This window comes from Xyrauchen texanus, chromosome 48, assembly GCF_025860055.1.
Source record: "Xyrauchen texanus isolate HMW12.3.18 chromosome 48, RBS_HiC_50CHRs, whole genome shotgun sequence".
NCBI classification, from domain to species: domain Eukaryota; kingdom Metazoa; phylum Chordata; class Actinopteri; order Cypriniformes; family Catostomidae; genus Xyrauchen; species Xyrauchen texanus.
In genome coordinates, this window is record NC_068323.1 from 20,191,717 (window position 1) to 20,214,950 (window position 23,234).

General features: G+C 36.4%; 3 protein-coding genes across 8 annotated transcripts in view; 2 read left to right on the forward strand and 1 right to left on the reverse strand.

Annotated features, from left to right (window-relative positions):
• Positions 1-15,256, reverse strand: part of LOC127639384 (U6 snRNA-associated Sm-like protein LSm3) — a 39,071-nt gene extending 23,815 nt beyond the window's left edge. The window contains exons 1-2 of one of the 4 annotated variants that reach the window (XR_007969958.1): positions 9,832-9,855; positions 405-562 (exon numbers count right to left, since the gene is read on the reverse strand). The gene's annotated coding sequence lies outside the window, so the exon portion shown is untranslated. Of the gene's footprint in view, positions 1-404; positions 2,320-9,831; positions 9,858-15,161 lie in introns of those variants that run through there. The other 3 variants (XR_007969956.1, XR_007969959.1, XR_007969957.1) reach the window with 3 other exon arrangements.
• On the forward strand, positions 4,300-8,940 carry LOC127639385 (T-lymphocyte activation antigen CD86-like). Of its 3 annotated transcripts, none has more exons than XM_052121365.1 (4): positions 4,300-5,347; positions 6,943-6,983; positions 7,058-7,384; positions 7,792-8,940. In XM_052121365.1, the coding sequence occupies exons 1-4, from the start codon at positions 5,286-5,288 to the stop codon at positions 7,881-7,883; spliced, it is 522 nt and encodes a 173-aa protein (XP_051977325.1). In that variant the 5' UTR covers positions 4,300-5,285; the 3' UTR covers positions 7,884-8,940. The 3 variants fall into 3 exon arrangements, with proteins under 3 accessions (XP_051977325.1, XP_051977327.1, XP_051977324.1); XM_052121367.1 differs by having other exon boundaries at positions 4,307-4,717; XM_052121364.1 differs by lacking the exon at positions 4,300-5,347 and having other exon boundaries at positions 5,354-6,983.
• A 7,812-nt stretch (positions 15,257-23,068) lies between the features above and the next one.
• Positions 23,069-23,234, forward strand: part of LOC127639758 (dedicator of cytokinesis protein 3-like) — a 232,045-nt gene continuing 231,879 nt past the window's right edge. Inside the window, exon 1 of the mRNA XM_052121970.1 lies at positions 23,069-23,105. Within this exon, the coding sequence (XP_051977930.1) occupies positions 23,069-23,105 (37 nt within the window). The remainder of the gene's footprint in view (positions 23,106-23,234) is intronic.

Consider the following 23,234-nt stretch of genomic DNA (forward strand, 5'->3'; position numbering starts at 1 on the left):
GCTGGGGCGTGTCCTTTGAAGGCTGCAGTATATGGAGCATCCCCCTATACACAAACCTTGTTTAAACGAGAGAGCCTTCGTAGGAGAAACAGAAACAGAGCTCATCATGTTTGCTATGACAGCACGCCACTCTTTAACAAGCTTTGAGTGGGAAGGGAAAAGTCCCATTGGAAGGGAATGTATGAGGTAAACTGTGGGAAAATAGATTTTACAGGTGTATTTTATTGTAATTATATTACTATAATTATACATATTCTGCATTCATCTACTAGGTACTTTAAAGGGCACCTATTATGGCATTTAAAATGTTCCTAATATTGTTTTGGGAGTCCCCAACAACAGTTTTACATGCATGCAATGACAAAAAACACTTTTGTTGTCTTATAATATGCATTTATGTTTACCTGATTTGCTCACCGACTCCCAAATGATTCGTTCAACGACTCATTTTTCCAAACCCCTCCTTTGCGTGACGCTAATCTGCGGTGATTGGTCAGATGACCCAGTCAGTTGTGATTGGTATACTCTGCAGAGATTGTCGGAAACGGAACGCCCATCACCGCTTTGTAATAAAAAAATCAAAACCAGAGAAGGAATTTGAGTTGATATATGTTAGCGATCATAGCCCAAAGTTCGGTGGTAAACACCCAATCAGTTATTGTTTGCGTTAGCCCAACACATAAACATATTGGTAAAGCACTGCATTACTACAAGTTATTGCTCTATTCTTTATGACAACTCCAATAACATCGACAAACATTTCACATATTTCAAAAAAATTGACATTGGAGACCTAGAAGCTGCGCTGAGCGTAACTTACATAACACACACAAAAAAAACACATAAAAGCAACAATTATTAATAATACTTACAGGTTGTGATTCGGAGGAGGAAGCTGATCCAAATAAACTTGGTACTGAACCTTCCTTCAGTATCAACCGCTCATGAATCCACACTTGAAAGCATTCATGTTCGTAAAGCAATCGTCATTAAAATGACGCGAACACAGCACAAGGTTCGGGCTATACTTGTGTGGTATAGTTGTAAATATAAACTCTAGCCACTGATTCTTCACATGCTCGTCCCTGGGCAGTGAAAAAAAGGTCGCTTTTGATACGCACTTCAGAACACAGTGTCTTGTTGTCGACATGATGTTTTCAAGTTTTCCCTGGTGTCTGCACGCGCAATGAGTGGGCGCGGCAAATTTGACAATTTTTCGTCTTGACGTCACAACAAAAAGGAAAATGACTCATTGGAAAAACGATTCATTACATTGACTCAGAGTCGACTCCTACTTTTGAGAGACCATAACTTTTTTTACGGTGAACTTTCATATATAAAACTTTGCAGGATGTTTTTGTTCACTTAAATCTATGTTACACACTACATGAAAGGTAATTTTCAAAATTCCATAATAGGTGCCCTTTAACGTGGGAATTAACATTACTTGTGTTTGAACATCCCATTTTCGGGCAAATTTGCGTAATTTTATTTATTTTATTTTTTGGGGAAAATTATGTTAATTTCCATTGAAGCAAAGAATTGTGGGTTGCGAGCGGCCACGAAGGATACACCTCGTGCATCCTCCGAATTCCCGTGGAAGAAGGTCGCGTTCCAAGGCTGCATTCGGAGTGTCCTACTCGCTTTTCTGAAACAAGGTGAATGCGCTAACAAGGACAGTCTCGATGACGTATGCTGCCGACCAATGCGACCTCCGGAGGACGCAGCCTTCCAAACGAGACACAGAGATAGACTTGGGCCCTGTCCCAAATGGCGCACTTCATGCGGACTTTCGGTCTCGTGGACTTAAATTGCGCGTGCTCGCTGAGTCTACGAGTCCGTAGGCCGTCCCATTTAGCATTTTAACGCTCTGAAGTGTGCTCAGCAGCGCCCCCTTTGTACCCTTGAAGCGGTCTTCCGCGAAGCCCGCATAGATCCAGGCTTCACGCACTTCAAGTACCCAGGAGTCCTTGCGAAAGGCCAATCAGACAACTGGTGTGAAGAGCGCTTTCGCTCACGGACACAGACAATTGATAACATGGCTGAGAAGAAAATATTTAAGTGTAAGTATCATTATGGTTTTTATGACTGTGTACATTTTACCAGTTGTTACCTACAGTTTATACAAACATTATGGTCATCGACCAGTGGTTGATGTCTGAAACATAGTAATAGCGTGCTGAATAATAGGCTGATCGCATAACGATTCATAATATAGAACCGAATGGCAGGGCTTTACTGAGTCATATGTAAGTGAAGTATGGATATTTAAACCTGTAAATGAAAAACGACATAAAAAAAACAAGGTACACATAAAAAATATAAAATACATATACATATATATATATATATATATATATATATATATATATGTATATAAAGAAAAAAGAAAATTAAACAGTAAATCAAATAATAATGACTTAATGCATTAACGATTTTTGACAAGTTATATGTTTATCTACAAAGTCAATAACATTTACTTGCTTACCCTTTCCTCCGTGCATAACATCAGCTTTTGTATGCATGAAAAATAATCTTGTCTTCTACGACGTCGGAGCGTATAAATGTGATTTCTCTGCATGGCAAGCCATCTCGCAAACACAATAGTAAAAACAACAACAATAGGCAGCATATTTCCCCGAACCGAACCTGCAGCTCCTGTCCAACAATAACCACGCTTCACGATCGAGTCTGTCCCAAAAATACCTCTCAATGCGCCCTTGTGGACTTGCGCGAGGGGCCCTATAAGTCTGCACTACATGACGTCACCGAAGTGTGGACTCTGAGGAAGTCCACAAGTCCGGAGTGTGCCATTTGGACAGGGCCTTAGGAATTTGCTCATCTCAAACGAGATTTGTCGAGCGCTCCTCGTTGCTCTATGAGTTAGTGGTGGGAAGTTCGGATCATTTTACTGACTCGGATCTTTGAGTCTCGTTCAGCAAAATGAACGAATCTTTTTTCGAGTCATTTCGTTCATTTCGTTCATTTCAGCAGAATATAATTAAATGTCATGTTAAATAGCCCAAAACATCAAGTAGTCTACTTACGAAAATGTTGATTCAATTTGAAATAAATAAATAAAAATAAACTATAGGGTAATGCAGCCAAAGCCAATTTATAAGAAACCAAAATGTTAATTTATTAATTGGGTCTTAAGTTTAAGCTATTGCAGTTAGTTCACCTCACCTCCTTTTTCTCTGCCTCTTGTGTCATCGGGTTCGAACTTCAAAACGTTAAAAATACTTAGTTGTCGATGTCGACTCGTCAGTGTCTGTGTGTGGGCCATGTGGTGTGACACAGCAGCCAATGCACTCACTGACTGCATGCACATGCAGCATACCGGTCCGGATCCGGAAAGATAAATGATTAGTTCAAGTCTCGACTCTCGAGTCTTCGGGTTTGGGTTCGGCCGGGTCCGAGTCTTTCGTTCTTCCTGTCAGTCCCATAGAGACTATGCTGCTGTCAGTACCGGAAAGAGAAATGATTAGTTCGTCTCTTTGGTTCGAGTCGTTCGTTCTTCAAGTCAGACTCACAAACCCATAGCACAGCACTATGCAGAGACAGAAATGATTAGTTCATCTTTCGAGTCTGAGTCCTTCGTTCTTTTGTCACGTGACAGCCCTATTAAATACTTAACCTAGTTCATAATTCACATCATTCTTACAAACATGTTGTAGTTAGTTTTTTTATTTGATTTTTACTTTTACAGTTTCTGGTCTCAAATTGTATCTTTTTTCATATGTATTTGTGAATTTCTGTCATGAAGATTCTTTTCTATAACATTGAATGTAGTAATGTAGAATGTAGTATTCATGCATTTTTCCATTCACTATGTTTTTTAGTCCATAAAAAATCACCTAAAAAGTCTATGAGTTGTTTTGTGAAAAGTCACAGTATATAACTTAAATATGCAGTTATTTAATAAACCTATGAAACCTACACCTTTGTAACATAGCTTATTACAACACTGTACACACTATATTGACTGGATGTTTATTGTTTGTTTATTTTTTGCCAACAATGCTTTAAAAAAATTGGATAACTATCCAAAAAGGAATTAAATAAAAATAAATAAAAAATAAATAAGAATGAAAAGGACACTATAAAGCCACAGAGCATAACCATATAACTTAAATCACAATATGCAAAATGCATAGTGCTATGGGTTTGTGAGTATGACTTGAAGAACGAACGACTCGAACCGAAGAGACGAACTAATCATTTCTCTTTCCGGTACTGACAGCATAGTCTCTATGGGACTGACAGGAAGAACGAAAGACTCGGACCCGGCCGAAACCGAACCAGACGAACTAATCATTTCTCTTTCCGGTACTGACAGCAGCATAGTCTCTATGGGACTGACAGGAAGAACGAAAGACTCGGACCCGGCCGAACCCGAAGACTCGCGAAAGATGAACTAATCATTTATGACTTCATGTACCTTATGCGATGTTGCGGGCATGCGCGGTCAACACAAAATGAACGAATCACTCTCTGAGACAACTCGGTAGTCCCGAGTCATATTAAAGATTCGTTCAAAATGAACGAATCGTTCATGAACGACACATCACTACTATGAGTCTCGCGAGATTGACGTATGAAGTAACATTCGTGTCTGATCCGCATGGTTTTGATTTCGTTTTCGGTTTGATGGTAGAATAATCCACTTTTGAAAACGTATTTATATGCACATAAATCGGTGCACCATGACCATCAGGTACGCTGAATATTATTTCATAATATAAATATTTCGCGTGTGAATATCGCACACTCCGTTTCTCAGGAAATTAGCCATGCTTGCTAAATACAGTTTGCATTGTTTGATAACGAATTACTTTGTTATAGATATATTGAAGATAAAGCACCCAACAATAGAGAAAGGCGGTAATTAAACATTTTACGTCCCTAAATGGATAATCTTGGTATTTTAACATGTTTTTTAAATAAAGTTGCTTTGATCTCGATATATCCATATAAACAAGTATAACTAGGCCTATAAAGTTTTTAAGATCCACGGTCCATAATCTCAGGCTTTTTACAGTTTAAAAGCTGTTGGCTCCTACAACATTATCGTCAAGGCGACCTTTTCTGTACATTTAGTTAAGACATATAACTTGTTTTGGGTAGATAATTATAGCTACCCTGAGGACCTATTGTGTACCTCTCTCAGTTCCTCTGAGAACAAAAAACGTAACTTTTTTTGCCTGTTTCTACATAATAACGTTTGTGTTTCTTTTCACAAGTTCGACTGTCCATATAATCTTTGAGTGATAAAGGGTAAATGTATGTGGCAAAGGAGGGGATCCAGGATGAGTCTCAATTTGAGCTATACATTTACCCCAATAAGGTACTACTTAAAAGAATAGTTCTCCCAAAAATAAAAATTTATTTTTTCTCCAGAACATAAATGAAGATTTTCTAAAGAAAATTTTAACTCTGTAGGTCCATTCAATGCAAATGAATGGTGACAAGAACTTTGAATCTCCAAAAATCAGCGTAAAAGTAATCCATATGATCCAGTAATTATATCCTTGTCTTCCAAATTGATGGGTGAGAAACAGATCAATATTTAAGTCTTTTTTTGTACTATAAACCTGCACTTTCACTTCCACATTCTTTTTCTTTTGTTTTAGGCGATTTGCATTCTTCGTGCATATCGCCACCTCCTGGACGGTCTGGTAAATGATGGAGATTTATGGTAAAAATGACTTAAATATTGATCTGTTTCTTACCCACGCTTATCATATCACATCTGAAGACATGGATTCAACTACTGGAGTTGTATTAATTACTTTTATGCTGCCTTTATGTGATTTTTGAAGATTTACAATAATATTTATTCATTTGGCAGACGCTTTTATCCAAAGCGACTTACAAAAGAGGAAAACATAAGCGAATTATCTTAAGGAGACAGTGGTACGAAAAGTGCCATACTACAAAGTTTCACTATCATCAGAATAGTTTACAAAACAGATTTAAGTGCAACAAGAAATGTAAATATATATATATATATATATTTAGTGACTGGTTAAGTGCTTTTGGAAAAGATGTGTTTTTAGCCGTTTTTTTGAAGATAGTTAGAGAGTGAGTCAGCTTCACGGATTGAGTTGGGAAGGTCATTCCACCAACGTGGTATGATGAAACTAAAAGTGAAAGAAAGTGTTTTGGTGCCTCTCTGTTTTGGTACGACAAGGCGACGTTCCTTAGCCAACTGCAGGCTTCTGGTGGGAAAGTAGCTCTGCATAAATGTTTTTAGGTATGCTGGAGCAGACCCAGTGACTGTTTTGTATGCCAGCATCAGGGCCTTGAATTTAGTACGTGCATGAACCGGCAGCCAGTGGAGAGAGACAAAGAGTGGTGTAACATGTGCTCTCTTAGGTTCATTAAAGACCAGACATGCTGCTGGATTCTGGATCAATTGGAGATCCAGAATGCAGCAGCATTTAAAGGTTTGGTCATCATTCACTTGCATTGTATGGTCTTGCAGAGCTGAAATATTCTTCAAAAATCTTAATTTGAGTTCTGCAGAAGAAAGTCATACACATCTGGGATGGCATGAGGGTGAGTAAACAAATTTTTTTAGGGGGAACTATCCCTACTGGATTATTGTTGGAGAAGCCATAGGGCAGGAATTCTTATAAAGATTGAGGATGGATATGGTAGAGTGTGGCTTATACACTCTGCTGGTTGATTGGAAGATTAGATGAGGAAGTTGCTCCCGAACTTTAGTTTAAGAACTCCATTTGTTTCCGTAAATAATTAATGTATATTCTCTGTAAAAGCATATAACAATAGTACACAATAATTGTAGCTTTTGTTGCAAAACATGCAAGTTGAGAAGCACGTTTTCAATGGTTCGTCATGTTTTATCAAATCAGCATGTGCTGAAATTGTTTACAGTTACTCTAACGGTAAATTTGTCATTTCTTCCCATGTTTACAGGCGCTGTTGTTCATTTCTTCTGTTAATACTGGTAGTTGAAGGTGAGCACTAAAACACTTAACACTAACACTTTTCTTATAATGTATTTATATTATTATTCTTGTCTGTGTTTTAGGATCTTTGAATGACACAGTTAAGGGTTATTTTGGTGGATCTGCTGTCTTGCCATGTTCTTCAAACAAAGATAATCTTACAATTGAAGAGATGGTAGTGCATTGGAGACACAACGAGAGCTTAAACGTGTTTGATATAATTAAGGGTAAAGATTCACTAGATGGACAAAAGCCAGAGTATAAGAACAGAGCTGAAACCTTTCCCCATGAATATGTGAAAGGAAACTTTTCCCTCCGACTCAAGAATCTTAAAAGCACTGATGCAGGAAGGTACTCATGCTTCATCACAGAGGAATCCGTTTTTCGCAGTGTTGAGCTTCTCATCAAAGGTGTGTAAAATGATTTAATACACGCTCCAGGATCTTATTTTGCATAATGTATTGGTGCACACTATGACAATAAGGAAGTGTCTGTAATCTTTCATCAAATTGCAAAAACACGCTCTGCCTCTGAAATGACTTAGCTTTTTGGCTGACATTGCCAAGACCGCTTGTTTTAACCAGCATGGTTACAGCAGTGGTTCAGGTAGTCCTCCACAATTGCCCACTTTTATTCATTACAATAAATTCCAGATTGATAAAATGAAGTCTTGCCCTACATTCTTTACTTGTTCTTTATTTTGTTGCCACACAATTTGCCACATTGTTCCATTTTACATGCTGCTGTATAGCAGCTCTTTTTATGACTGGACACTTATGTTTTCATTGTTTTGTTTTTTCTCTACTTTGTCTTATAGAGAGGCCGTTGAACCAAGGAACACAAACAAGTCCAGTGAAGTTTGCAACATTAATACCTTTGTTTTCTCTGTTTTTGATGTGTATGATGTAACAAGTTTTATCCCAAATGTCTGTTTCTGGGAATAATAATCCCATACATTTATTTTCCATATGTGCATTGTTTTTTAACAGTAACTTATTAACCTCTATGGACAGACCTACCGTGAGCCCTAAAGTTGTTAATCAATGGAATATTGTTGGCTTTTGCTGAGGCCCTCAGTCTGTGTTATTTCAGCCTCATTGTTTAAAAATCATGTTTATTACCAGTATTGCCGATGAACTACACTACCCATGATCCTGAGAGTGAAAGTCCACATTTTTTTCTATAGTTATAATCAACAGCTTAAAATTAAGAGTTTTATACATTTCCTTAGTTTTTCATGCAATTGCGTCATTCACAATGCCTTATGGGATTGTAGTTCTTTAAAAACACTTGCAGTCTTTTTGCCTGAATTTTAAATAATTTTTTTGTAATGTTGTGAATCACTTCGGTGCTGGTTGGTTTAGTTCATTGCTTAAAACTCATACGAAGGATTTTAGGAAATCACTATGTAAAATGTTTTGGGAAGAATACTTTGTGAACAAAGATGGCTGAAAAAATCGGTGGGCACTATTGCACTCTATTACAGTATCTTAACAGAGATTGCTTGTTACATTGCACTTACAGTACAGTATAGATATATGGTCATAGAATAGGGATATTTCCCTGTTGACTTTCACTTGCAGTATTACGTGTTGTATTCCATTTTACTGTTCTCTAGATGTATGGTATGAACATAATTATGCTCAGAAAGTGAGTAAATCCACAAACCACAAATTCATTTTACTTTATTAAAAAAGTAGCTTTAGAAGCATCTGTGTAATGCTGTGTAAAGCTCCTTTTTTAATAAAGTAAAATGAATAATCATATAAAATTAATATACCCACATAAGGCTCAAATTGTATTTTATGGTCGCCAACAATAGGAACATTTCCAACAAATGTTCATTTAAACCTTATTCTACTAAGCAAATTGTGTTAGAAGATGCAATAATCTGTTCTTTAATGCTTTTATACAAAAAAATAATTAGAAGTATTTTTCAATGTTATTGTGTTTTGTTTTCAAACGTTTTTTTGTAGCTTAAGTAGCCATTGTTGACATTTTTTGTATTATTTATGCATTTTAAAAGCAGACCTGATGAAGTATATTACTGAGGATTGTTTCATATTAAAATTTCATATTGTGACAACTTTCCCCACTACAGGATTTAGATGTGTTAAATGAACTCTGTATCTTAAGTGATAGTTCACCCAAAAATGAAAATTCACATGAAAACTAAAAGAGCTGAGAATTCTTCTAAAAATCTATGTTTGTGTTCGGCTGATGAAAGAATGTCATACACATCTGGGATGGCATAAGGGTGACTAAATGATGAGAGAATTGTCATTTTTAGGTGAACTATCCCGCTGAAAATGTTCAATAGCTTTGTTGTTGCTGTTGTTATCAAGACTTTAAGAAATGTGCCTATATAAAAAACAAACTTTTTAAACATAAACACATACCCTCCGAAATTTTCATGGTATATTTATGAGAATACGAGGAGTGACAATTTCATTTTGAAAGTGCAGCCATGCCAATAATGGGTTTACAGTATAAACAATCCAAGACAATCTAATATAATCTATTTAAAACCAGAGATTGGAGTGTAGAACTGGTTAATTTAATATTTAAACTTGTTTTGTACTCCAAAATCAGAGGGCAAGTTCTCCTGTCCAGTGACACAAACATTTTTAAATAATTATTCACTGTGTTATAAAATAAGCAGTAGCATACTGCACCCAACACCTAGTGTTCCACACTTGAAATACAAAAAATAAATAAAAATACCTTTTATATTTTCTGATTTGTTTGGGAATTTCATAGTAAATAGCAGTTGATTTGTATTACTAATCATTTAAACATACAACCACATTTAATACATATGGTGAACTATCCAAAACAAAAAGACAAAATAACCTACCTTGAACACTTCCTGCCTGTTCACACTGGGAGTCAAGAACAAAACTGCTATTCTAACAGGAATTACTTCCTTATATAGTCTCATATTCAGTATTATAGTCCAGCCCTCGAAACTGTAAAACACTGTTTGCATTCCATCTCAGTCAGGTGATTTTGGAAGTGACATTGAGGTGATATTGAGTGTTAGTATTCTTCATATATCTGAAAGATAAAGCATTTTAAAGGATACCTATTCCTCAAAGTGCATATTACAGTAATATACATTGGCCACTCCAAAGCCCTAAATTGGGTCAATACTGTCCTCTAGAGGTCATTAACAGTAACGATACATTATGGTGGGGTGTTCAAGATTTTAAAGCTTTTTACTCACCCCTATGTTGTTTCAAGCCCATATGACTTATTTATTCTATGGAAACCAAAAGGAGAATTTCTTTGAAGTATTGTTATGCAGCTATCATACAATGACAGTTCATTATGACTTTTCTTCCAAGCTCCAAAAAGGACAAAAACAACATCAAATCTATATTCTATGTCTTCTGAAGTCATAAAATGAAATAAATCAAGTTTAACTAATGGAAACATTCCAGAAGGCAATATCAATTTAAAAGTAACAATTTTAAAGTTCTTCAGTACCCTGATACATACTGTATAGACGGACGGACGGATAGATAGATACAATTGCTGACATTTAATCGTAAAAACAATTCCCTGTATTCGGTCAGTTAGGATCACTACTTTATTTTAAGAATGTGAAATGTCAGGATAATAGTAGAGAGAATTATTTATTTCATCTTTTATTTCTTTCATCACATTCACAGTGGGTCAGAAGTTTACATAAAATTTGTTAGTATTTTGTAGTTTTGCCTTTAAATTGTTTAACTTTGGTCAAACTTTTTGGATTGCCTTCCACTAGCTTCTCACTTTTTCAGTTCTGCCCACAAATGTTCTATCGGATTGAGGTCAGGGCTTTGTGACGGCCACTCCAATACCTTGACTTTGTTGTCCTTAAGCCATTTTGCCACAAATTTGAAGGTATGCTTGGGGTCATTGTCCATTTGGAAGACCCATTTGTGACTGATCTTTAACTTCATTGCTGATGTCTTGAGATGTTGCTTCAATATATCCACATAATTATCCTTCCTCATGATGCCATCTATTTTGTGAAGTGCACCAGTCCCTCCTGCAGCAAAGCATCCCCACAACATGATGCTGACACCCCCGTGCTTCACGGTTGGGATTTTGTTCTTCAGCTTGCAAGCCTCACCCTTTTTCCTCCAAACATGACGATCATCATTATGGCCAAAAAGTTCAATTTTTATATTCATCAGACTAGAGGAAATTTCTTAAAAAAGTATGTTATTTGTCCCCATGTGCAATTGCAAACTGTAGTCTGGCTTTTTTTATGGTGGTTTTGGAGCAGTGGCATCTTCCTTGCTGAGCAGCCTTTCAGGTTATGTCGATATAGGACTCGTATTACTGTGGATATAGATACTTGTCTACCTGTTTCCTCCAACATCTTCACAAGGTCCTTTGCTGTTGTTCTGGAATTGATTTGCACTTTTCGCACCAAACTACGTTCATCTCTAAAAGACAGAACGCGTCTTCTTCCTGAGCAGTATGATGGCTGCATGGTCCCATTGTGTTTATACTTGCGTACTATTGTTTGTACAGATGAATGTGGTACCTTCAGGTATTTGGAAATTGCTCCCAATGATGAACCAGACTTGTTGAGGTCCAAAAAAACTTTGAGCTTTTGGCTTATTTCCTTTGATTTTTCCATTATATCAAGTAAAGAGGTAATGAGTTTGAAGGTAGGCCTCAGAATACATCCACTGGTACACAAATCAAATCACTTAATTGTCACGCAACCATATACACAAGTGCAACATTGGGTGAAAGTCTTGGGTGCAGTTCCAAGCAACATATCAGTCATGACTGCGATACCTCCAAATCAGTACACCTCCAATCTAAAGCTAATTGGCTGATTGTCTAAAGGCTTGACATCATTTTCTGGAATTTTCTAAACTGCTTAAAGGCACAGTTAACTTCGTGTATGCAAACTTCGGACCCACTGGAATTGTGATAGTCATTTAAAAGTGAAGCAATCTGTCTGTAAACAATTGTTGTAAAATGTACTTGTGTTATGCACAAAGATGTGCTTAATGACTTGCCAAAACTATAGTTTGTTAATATTAAATCTGTGGAGTAGTTAAAAAATTTGTTTTAATGACTTCAATGACTCGTTTCACTGTGTACTGTACTAACTGTACCACTTGACTTGACACTTGACTAAATAGCCTATTTTTACAGTCATTTTAGGGTTTGTTTGACAGAAAATCGTCATGGCAATGAAGCGTGAATTTGGCTAGAATTTTACACAGAAAAAGTTAGTAAGCAATTTCAACACACTAAAATCATATTAGGACACATATTGTATGTCTTGTGTCTATAAATTAGAAAAATAATTTGAACATTAAAAAATTGGTCTCCTTTACACTTCCATTGTATGTGCCTCACTGAAACCAAGACTGTTTTTGTTTTTTTTTTTAAGAAAAGAAGGAGCAAGTCAAAATACTTTTTTGTGGTAATCAATATTACGCCACAGATGATGTTCATTGCTCTTAATTTGTAATGACTTCACTTGCGACTTCTACTAAAACCAATGTTTCATGTCCTTTTTTTTTGGCAATCTTGTAAAAAGGTGCTAAATGAGCAGTCAGACGTTCATTAATTACAAATAAACACAAACAGAACTCTGACGCAAACCAGAGGTGGGTTTCAGCAATTTATTACAGAACACAGTGTGGCGCGGGACAAGTTTTGATTGTTGAATGCGGACGGGACTGAAAAATCTGCATAGACCTCTTTTTTGTTGGCTTGAATGTTCCGGGCAGGACAAAATATGACATATTTTTGTGGGAGCTGGACAAAATCTTATGGGTGCTGGTCTGAAAAATACATACCGCACAGACCTCTTGACCAAACAGAGACTAACTTATACCTACAGTATATCAAATGTTTTACATACATTGATTCAAGTCCATAGCAAAGGACCGCTAGCTGCATCCAATCAGCAGGATTACACTGGAAATCGACACATTGATTCTGAAAGTCCATTAGCCCTGAAAATTCACAAGCGCCATCTCTCATCATACATTTTTGCATCAAATGTTTTCACCTTTCCTTGGCGCTACTGAGAGCATGTTTTCCACGCAATCTCTGTGACTTGGGTTCTAGACTCATGAAAACCAGTAAGTAATTACATTATATAGTGTTTAGTAGGTTACATTTTTGCACTAAAATAAAATTTTTATTTCATGATGTTTAGGTTTAGGGTTGGGGTTTGGCAGTACAGTCCTATGTGTAGTAGAGTTAATAAAATATGCATTCATTTTTGACATGTTCTGTACATCATTTACAAGTACAACTCACCTTTGGCACCATCCTGTGGACATTTCACGTCAACAACACTTCCAGCTTTCACCACAGGGAGCAGTAGTTCAAATTTCAGTAAGCACAGACCCAGGCCCCCACCATTTACATTTTTAACAAAACTGCACGAAATATAGGGTACAACGTGGCTAAAGGCTCCGTGGCGTAAAAGGCTCCATTGGATTTATTTTTAGCAACAAAAACTACCACAGCACTTTAATAAACACCTGTTTGTCACTTTGAACAGCAAATTGTCCTCTTCTATGAGATCTTTGCGTGTAATGTCTAAAGGTTGATTTTGAGGCAATTTGATCAAATTTAAATTTTTTTAAAATGTTGCAAAGGAATATCCCTGAAATTAACACATTTTTCCTGAGACAAAATACTTATATATAATTTAAGGTCATTAAATCAAAAATGTTTCAATAACTGTCTAATAAGTGAAAGGATAGTATTTGGCCCCTATTAAACACAATGTTTTGTCGTTGTTGTTGTGAAGTGGGGTGAATAGATTTGCTATGAAGAATGTTCAAAGTGGACTCACATTGACTCATCCAATCACAATATAGATACATAACAGGAAATGGATGACATTTTCCTGAAGTGGTTATTTTGAGTACGCATCATCTTAATTTGTGACTCAAAAAAGCAGCTTGCTATCTCAAAATGATTTGCATTAGTTGACAAATTGTGCCCTATAACTATTGCCCCGGTATCTTTAAACCCCCTAGGGGCCTTTTACCTCAAGTGTGGGGTAAAAGGCCCCTTCACCACCTTTTGTTTTTAACTAAATGTTAATAGAAACAACCTTACGTTCTTATTTATTTTCACACAAATGATGTTGCTCCATCAATAATTGTTTTTTTTATCTTGATACATTTTGTGAGCTACATTTCCTTAGGGTGCATCTAGCCCTATTGTACACTACAAGTTCAAGCACGTTGTATTCATGTTAATTTTTAACCCCTCCACCAATCAGAGTGCAAAGAGTAAAGTTGTTTTTCTTTGCACAGGTGCATAGTTGATTGCATCATTGCTTTCCCAACGATTACTACACATATTAAAGATTAAGGGCACAAAGTTTGATTCTTCCACTAGAAGATAAAGTCCCATAATTTGAAATGATGGTGAGAAGCAGAAAAAAAGAAATCTGTTTACAATTTTTGTTATTTTGTTGTTTTTGCAATAGACTAAAACATGTCAGTGTAGTTCAAATGCATGTGAATGCACATGCAGTGCTTTATGTTTTGGAAGTACACCAGCAGCAACAACAGGTTTACAGTACGAACAGTCCAGATCAATATAACAACAACTCATTCAACCTCAGAGACCGGACACCTATAACAGAACTGACAAAACGAAATGCCATAGAAACTAAGCTGAAGATTGTGTACTCTCAATATGAATGGTAAAGGCACATGAGATTGATGCAACCCAAACAACACACAAGTCCTGGTGCCAACTGACTAACTCCTGCACAATTTAACAAAACATAATAATATTGTTTCAGAACACCCAAAAACAAATGCAGCACACATCACAAACAAATTGGCAAAAGGAGTCTAGCTGTAATTATTCTTGGGAAAAGTGCACCACACTACAAAATAATGTAGCCTACAATTACAAAGACCTTCATACTGTTAATAGAACAATAATACAACTCTATATAAATTTAGGAAAATAGTCATTACAGTTGATACAAAGAATCAAAGGAAGTTTCTTTGGAAATAGAGTAGGCCTATAAAGCAGTTGATTTGTATTACCAGACATTGTAAATGCACATTTAATCCAGGAGAATGTACCGAATGCTTACTTACTGCTTATAGTAAAACTAAAATGCACACATGAAACACATCATTCTTCCATTATAATGAAACTTTCAAAAAGGCAATGACCTACCTGCCTGGAGTCTGTTCAGCTCTGTCACACGTCAAAAGCTTTAACTAAACAAAACTGAATCATTCCACACTGCCTGTAGGGAGGCAAAACCAAACCTGATATTCAAGAATCACAACCTTATATGGTCTTCCACAAAATACACCTGTATAGTCCCACCCTCATATTTCAGACTCCCTCTATGTCTTCATGAAATGGCTAAAGACACAACTTTTCAGTGAGCACTTAACCCTACACTAAATAAATAAAGAATACTTGTTTGCATTCGTATATGTCTTGGCTAGTACTTTTCTATTACAATTGAAACTTTGTATTGCAGCACTTATTATGTTACTATCTCTTTAAGATGAATCAATCATCCATCAAGCTCTGTGAAGGACAAAACATACACCATAAAATAACCTTAAATGTGGTCTATATATATATATATATATATATATATATATATATATATATATATATATATATATATATATATTTATTTTTCAATTTGGAATGCCAAATTCCCAATGCGCTCTAAGTCCTCATGGTGGTGTCATCTCATCTGGTGGTCTCATCTCATCTGAGATGTCAATGGAGTGGTGGTGGTGTAGTGGCTAAAGCACAGGGCTGTTAATCAGAAGGTCGTTGGTTCGAACCCCATGGCCACCACCATTGTGCCCTTGAGCAAGGCACTTAACTCCAGGTTGTTCTGGGGGGATTGTCCCTGTAATAATTGCACTGTAAAAGCGTCTGCCAAATGCATAAATGTAATACGTGCATCTTATCATGTGGCTTGTGGAGCATGTTACTGCAGAGACATAGTGTGTGTGGAGGCTTCATGCTATTCTCCACAGCATCCATGCACAACTCACCACACACCCCACTGGGAACGAACCACATTATAGTGACCATGAGGAGGTTACCCCATGTGACTCTACCCTCCCTAGCAACTGGGCCAATTTGGTTGCTTAAGAGACCTGGCTGGAGTCACTCAGCACACCCTGGATTCAAACTTGTGACTATACTCGCTGAGCTACTAGGCCCCCTTGTTTGCTATATTTAAAATATTCTAATGCATACTTAGTTTACCATACAATAGAGGAAAATAAGGAAATTTAAGTTGTTTTCCACTGATGATCTTCCCCTCTGTCCGAGCTTTCAAATCAAATATGGCGCCAATGGTGCAAGATGGACATCAAATGTCATCAAACATCATTGGTCTTGTGACCAAATGTCATTGATGTCAAACCTGACATAACATGTACAACAGCGCCATATTTGATTCGAGATCTACAGTAGAGGGAACGATTTCAACTGAAAAGTCAGTGAGTATTACCATGAAGTTTTGGTATTTTCATGCAAGCATTCGGTAAGTCTTAAGCCTTGTTTATACTTGATGCTTCTGCTGGTTCTCACGGGCACAAACATAGTCATATTGACTACTTTTATAATACTTGCATAGTGCTTTTTGTCATTTTTGGAGCTTGACATTGCTTGGTCACTGCAGGTGAAATATGAGAAGATAATCTTGTCACATGGGTTTAGGTCCAGAAAAATCTTCAGGAGGAACTTGTAGCCCACCAGGTGTCTCTCTGTAGACATGAGAGTTGGTAGATAAGATAAGCAAGAAATGCAGTTCAATCGATAGGAGGGAAAGTCAATATTAATGACTTCAGAGTGCTTCCATATGATACCCTGATACCGTGTATGAGTACCAACATGTACTCATAGGATGGAATATGATCACCTCAATTGTCATGGGAAAAATGGAATGCAGTACAAGTGAATGCATTTTTGAAAGGAAGAAAAATATATTAAGTATCTAAAGGCAAACTTCATAATGTTGTACTAATCTTAATAGCACACAAACACAGAGATATATAAGAATAATGATTATAATTCACTGTCAGTCCTGAATTTAATTAATCCATTCTTTACACACATGTTAATGCAGTTTATAACTGTACCACATGATGTCACTGTAAACTTTAGTTGAAACTGGAAAGACATTGAATGTCCAGGTTTACAATTTGTGAAAATCTGTCTTTGCCAGTCTGTCTGTCTAGTGATTTATATGCAAATAGCTCCATGGACTCTTGATAAAATGACTATAACATTTCTAGTTTATATAAAAACCTCTTTGATAAACATAACCACAAAGTAAAATCCTGTTTTATGCTCAAAACAAATCTAAATGTGAAGATTTGCCAGAAAAACAAGCCCCAACTATACAAGGACCCATACGAAGTCATAGATACAGCTCTTCATAGTAATGGTAAGGATATGTTTGATAGTTTTAACTCACAGACTGGGCAAACTCCTTTCATCTGAAGAATTCTCAGTTGAATTGCGATGACTCAGAGGTGTTTATGTGCCTCTCTGGCATCTTTTGAATTACAGCCATCCAGAGTAACAAATAGATGTTCTCTTCACTCCATAGACTGTGCCACTATCACACTGTAAAAACAAGTCGATTTTTACCTTTTCTAAAGAAAGTTAATGGTGCTTGTCTGTGAAGAAGTTACCTACACAATTATAGGGTGTTGTGGATAGTTGTCAAGGTGTTGCTATGTGTTCTGAGCAGGTGCTGTGTGGTTTCTTGCTATTTCAAGCCAAAAGAGCCCACCATGAGACTCTATGGCATTCTGGTAAATGCAGTTTTAATTTTCGACTTTCTACATATGTAATTACCTCATTGACTATAAGATTATTATTATTATAGACCATTTGCCCCATAAATTGCAATACATGTAGGTTTTAAATGAAAAGATGAGATTATGAATGCAAGTCTTTAATTAAGGAAATGTGTGAACAGTTTGCACAATTGGTCAGGAGAATCCACAACACTTTCAATGACAATTAAGTTGCCTTGGAAAATGCAGCAGGTTGCTATTCGCATCACCATGGTAACCTCATGGCTGAAATGTTTATTCAGTTCTCTCAGGATCAAGGTGTTAGAAGAAAATCGCTGTACATACTAAAAAACAAGGAAATTGAGTTTATCCATCAGCAAGACAAATCAACCGACTTGAAGGCAGATTGTGGAACGTCATGGACATCAGTGAGTTGTGCTATTGTGGGAAAATGAATGTAGTCTAATGAAGTTTAAAATTATAGTGTATATTTGCAGTTATACAAAATAACAATGTATAAATTATTTACACTATGCTACGTTTCATTTTTGGCTGATTCGTATGCAAATGTGCATATAGAGACTAGGACATGAATATGTCTTTAATCTAAATTAGTGTTCATATTTAGATATATTTGTATAATGACACATACAGTGGGGTTTAAAAGTCTACATTGAAAATCTAGGATTCATAATATAATTTAATCCAGGATATTCTAACATTTATTTAGGATTTTGAACAACTAAGAAAATCATGCAGGTGTAACATGGATCATCAGGTTTTGCGCACACTTCAGACTAATGTGACACTCCTGTTCTACCTGCTCCATACGGGACTCAAACCGGTGTCTCCGGCATGGGAGGCGGGTGCGCTAACAAGGAGGCAGAAGGCTACAGCCTCGAGCGTCATTCGTTTGTGCATCTCTTAAGGTCAGGAGAGTGAGATTTATTCACATTGCACAGCTATCTATCAGCTGGCAACCGTTATACTCACCCCCTAAACCTCACTCCCATCTGGGTCATGGCACCATTGTAACGGTCCTGTTCTACCTGCTCCATCAAATCAAATCAAAATCACTTTTATTGTCACATGACCATGTACACAAGTGCAACAGTAGGTGAAAGTCTTGTGTGCAGTTCCGAGCAACATAGCAGTCATGACAGTGACGAGACATATACCAATTACAATAAACAACATATTAACACAACACAATTTACATATCAAATGTACACATACTTACACAACACAATATAATATACAATGTACAGTAAACAATACACACAATATAGAATACACATACAATAAAAATAAAAAGTATATATAAAATATATATATATATATATACAATTGCTGAGTACAATTGCTGATTTTCTGTATTACTCACCTCCGCTATGTTATGATATCAAATCACTTTAACTTTAGCGAATTATTTGAACAATTAAACTTGTATTACAGACCCACCAACATATATACACTCATTCCTACATCATTAGCTTACTTGGTAGCTCACCTGATAGAGTGCTGGACTATGAGCTCAATGGCCTTGGTTCAAGTCCAGTCAAGATGCACAAAATTGAAAGTGGCATAGATACAACACAAAATGATGTAGTTGCAGTTAATTTGTGTTTTCTTTTATTTAATTGAGAAGTTGCATTTTAAAACACATTAGTTTAGGATTAGGTGCTGGTTAAGGGTAAGGATATCTGTTTTGTTAAACACTCATTTATCTTTTTGGACACTATTGGTTAGGTTTTAAGATAAAGTTTTAGGTTCGGGGGGTACTTTTTACTTTTTAAAACCTCCATCTAGAATTCATCTTAAAAACCTAGTCTGATTACAACCTTATTTCGCTCGGTTTTGGTGCCCCCCACTGGACATTTCACTTGAAAACTGCAGCCAAACGTGTAATGAAGCATGTATTTCAGTTTTGCAAATACTTTGCCATGCTCACGTAAAATTTCATGAGGCCAGGCTGAAAGTTCTTCCCGAAATTCTAATCACTGCCCCCAGTGGCCAAAGCTGAAAGTGTTGTTGAACGTATGGACATTTGTGAGCTCCAGTTTCTGGGAGAAAAGCCAAAAAGCGAGTTTAACCTTGTGGTTTCAGAGCATAATGTAAGGATGTTGGCTCATGCCACAGAATAAAAAAAAATAAATAAAAGAGGTAGTTCTGAATTTATAACTCATAAATGTAACTTTATAATTTGCAATTCTGAGAAAGATGTCAAGATATGCAACAGATATAAAGATTTAAAGAAATATAAAGTAAAAATAGCAAGAAATAAAGTTGCAATTGTGAGAAATAAAACTCGAAATTGTGAGAATAAAGAAGAAATTGCAAGAAATATAGTAAAAATTACAAGAAATATAGTAGAAATTGTGAGAAAATAGTTGCAATTGCATAAAATAAAATAACAATTGTGAGTAATAAAGTAGAAATTGCAGTAAATAAAGTCACAATTATGAGAAATAAAGTCACAGTTGCAAGCTATAGGCACATTTTGTACAAATTGTGAGAAATAAAGAAGAAATTAGATTAATTGTCCCAATTACGAGAAATAAAGTTACAATCATGAGAAATCAAGTAACAATTGCAAGAAATAAAGTTAAAATTGTGATAGTCACAATTGCAAGAAGAAAAAAATCAAAATTGTGAGATATAAAATTAGAATTTTTGTTTTTTATTCTGTGGCAGGATTAAGGCACCATAATTATGCCATTAAAGCAAAAGGTTTACAAACTCTTCAAAACACTAAAAAATTCTGAAATTCATGTAAATTTTTCAGTTCAACTTCACTCAAATTATTAAACTGATAACATAATTTATCATTAATTAATTAATACATGTTTGGATTAATTAAAAAATTATTAATTATTTTCACTGTTGGTCTCAGACTTCTGGATCCTAGAGGATACTGTGGCGGCAGACAGCACAGATTGCATGTGATTGAAGATGACACCATTCTAATAGCATCTCTCCGTTCTCAACCGATCCATATGACAGCACACATACACACAGTCATACACACTCTAGTAATGGACTCTGTCACTTCTAAATTAATGTTTGGACAAATGAGATGGGAAAGGCAATGTGGGTGACCTCCCGCCCCCTCTACCTGATTCCCCTTGTGCTTTCCAAGTGAAGGTGCCTTCAATCGCTTAAAAAAAAAAGAAAACAAAACAAACATATATAACCATTGAGGATTTACAGTATTCTTTAATGTATAACTGTTGAGCTCTTGAGCAGTTTTCATACATTTTGGTAACAGTAGCTATAAAATAACTTATTGTAAACAAGAGCAGTCCATGCATGAAATCCGCAAAAAGACAATATGGCCTGGCAATGCAATTATGCCCAGATAATAATAGTCAGATTAGAAATTATAACTGTTTTGACAGATGTCTGGATAACCCACTTAGGCATATTTGACATGGCATGAGATGGTCTTATCCAACAATCCACCAGAACTAATACATAAAATGTATCACCCTTACAAAAACGAATAGTAGCCTAATTATGATTATCTTTGAAGATATTTAGGCTATACGAAGAGTTTATTGAATGCTTGGTCATTTAACAGCGTTAGAGGCTGTTACTGAACGCGTTTTTGCGTCAGTCCACGCTGTTTCCCCAAGTGCTTCTGATGTTAACATGACTATCATTTTTTTAAGCGTCTCGTGCAAGCGTCGCGTTTTTTAGACGTCGTCACTTCGAGTCTCGTTCACTTCGGCGTGAACTGTCCCTTATCCTTTGCGTCATAGTCTACAGTATACAAAATCGACAGCTTGGTCAATTGATTTTTAACACATTTTCTATGTTCAGATATTCTTACTGGTTAGGCTATTCTATTGTGTAAAATGCATTTTGAATTTTGACATTTGCTCTTATTATACTGTATTAGAGCCTATAGCTTATTGCCATTGGCATTGCCCATTGAACAAATGTAGGCTACTACAATAAAACTGTGATTACTTATTTATCATGAAAAAATGTAATAAAATAATAGCCTAATTAAATGGTAGAATGAAAGGGGGCGTTCATCCGCGTTTTTTTAGACGCTACGTCTAATAAAAAATTAAAGGAATTTTCCCTGGTTCAATGCAAGTCAACAGTATTTTAGGCATAATATCGATTACAACAAAAATGTATTTCCCTCCTTTTCTTAAAATAAATAAATAAAATTAAAATAATAAAATCTGGGTTACATTGCGACACTTCAATGAAAGTGAATGGGGCCAATGGCCAACACGGTAAAATACTCAAGTATAGCCACACAACACGTAAACAATACGTGTGTTAACATGATTTTACAAACTTTTTCTGTATAAAGTCATATCCAATTTTACTACAAAATGTCTGCCTTTAAACCCTCCCAAAATTGGCCACATGTGCCTCACTGTAGAAAAGGATGGATGTGTGTGTGTGTGTGGCAATTAACAATATTAGGATAAGCCAGACATGCTGTCGATTTAGCTTTACTTGTATCGAACCCGGAATATTCATTTAATAAAAACGTCAACCGTTAAAAACGCGTCTCGAGACCCCTGCGTTCTGCCTCTAGTTTTTATATATATATTTATTTATCTATTTATTTTTAGCGAAAATATTACGTGTTTGCTGTGAACAGTCCCTTACACTGTTCAAAGGAGACCCCATATTAATTTATTATCTATGACATTTTGACTGAAAAAGTGCCATGGTACATTTGTGTGGTAGCTACACATTGTTCATTTGAATTCCTCGGACTCGGTATAAACATAAAGTGAAGTGTGAACGACAAATGTTTTTAATATCGACCAGTGAAAACACTCCAACATGAGTCAATAAACCAGCGCGCGCTCTCTCGTGCGCTGCGGACTAAACGGTAAAGCGCGTGTCCCGTTAAACAGCGACAATCTGCGTCATGTGACGGCGGACGGACGGAAAGATGCATATGGCGCAGCACCGGCGCTGAAGCGTCTCCCGTCAGCACCGTACAGAACATCGCAAAATTACGGACAATTGTATCGACTACGACTCCAAAAACATCACGCGCACACTTGACTCGCACAACGCTCGAGATTAGTTCGTCCTCGCGCTGTTTTCCGCCTTAAATCACGGACAGACCGAGCCAATGAAATAAATAAATGATCGTCTCCATCCTCAGATGCTGCCGCCGCTGCATCCATATAGGATTCGGACGCAAGGACCGTCGATTGTTTAATGAAATAAACACGTCTGCTTCAACTTTAATGTGCCATCGTACATGCCATTTAACCGAAACTCTTCAGATATCTTGGTGATTTTACCGGGATCATGTGGACACCGACCGAGGACGAGAAGATTGGAGTGGGTGAGTTGAGAATATTGGTTTTTATTTTTGTTATTGGCGTGCATGTACACAATAAGCTACACTTATCAGCCCTACAACTGATTTTATATAAGTTTCATATGGCAAATATATCATTGGAAGGATCGAAGA

What these genes read in the sequence shown, in the direction of transcription:
- LOC127639385 (XM_052121364.1), top strand. Translation starts at nt 6,827, where the DNA reads ATGCAAGTTGAGAAGCACGTTTTCAATGGTTCGTCATGTTTTATCAAA. An exon ending in GTTAATACTGGTAGTTGAAG is followed by an intron (nt 6,984 to 7,057) that starts GTGAGCACTAAA and finishes TCTGTGTTTTAG; the next exon opens with GATCTTTGAATGACACAGTT. An exon ending in TGTTGAGCTTCTCATCAAAG is followed by an intron (nt 7,385 to 7,791) that starts GTGTGTAAAATG and finishes TTTGTCTTATAG; the next exon opens with AGAGGCCGTTGAACCAAGGA.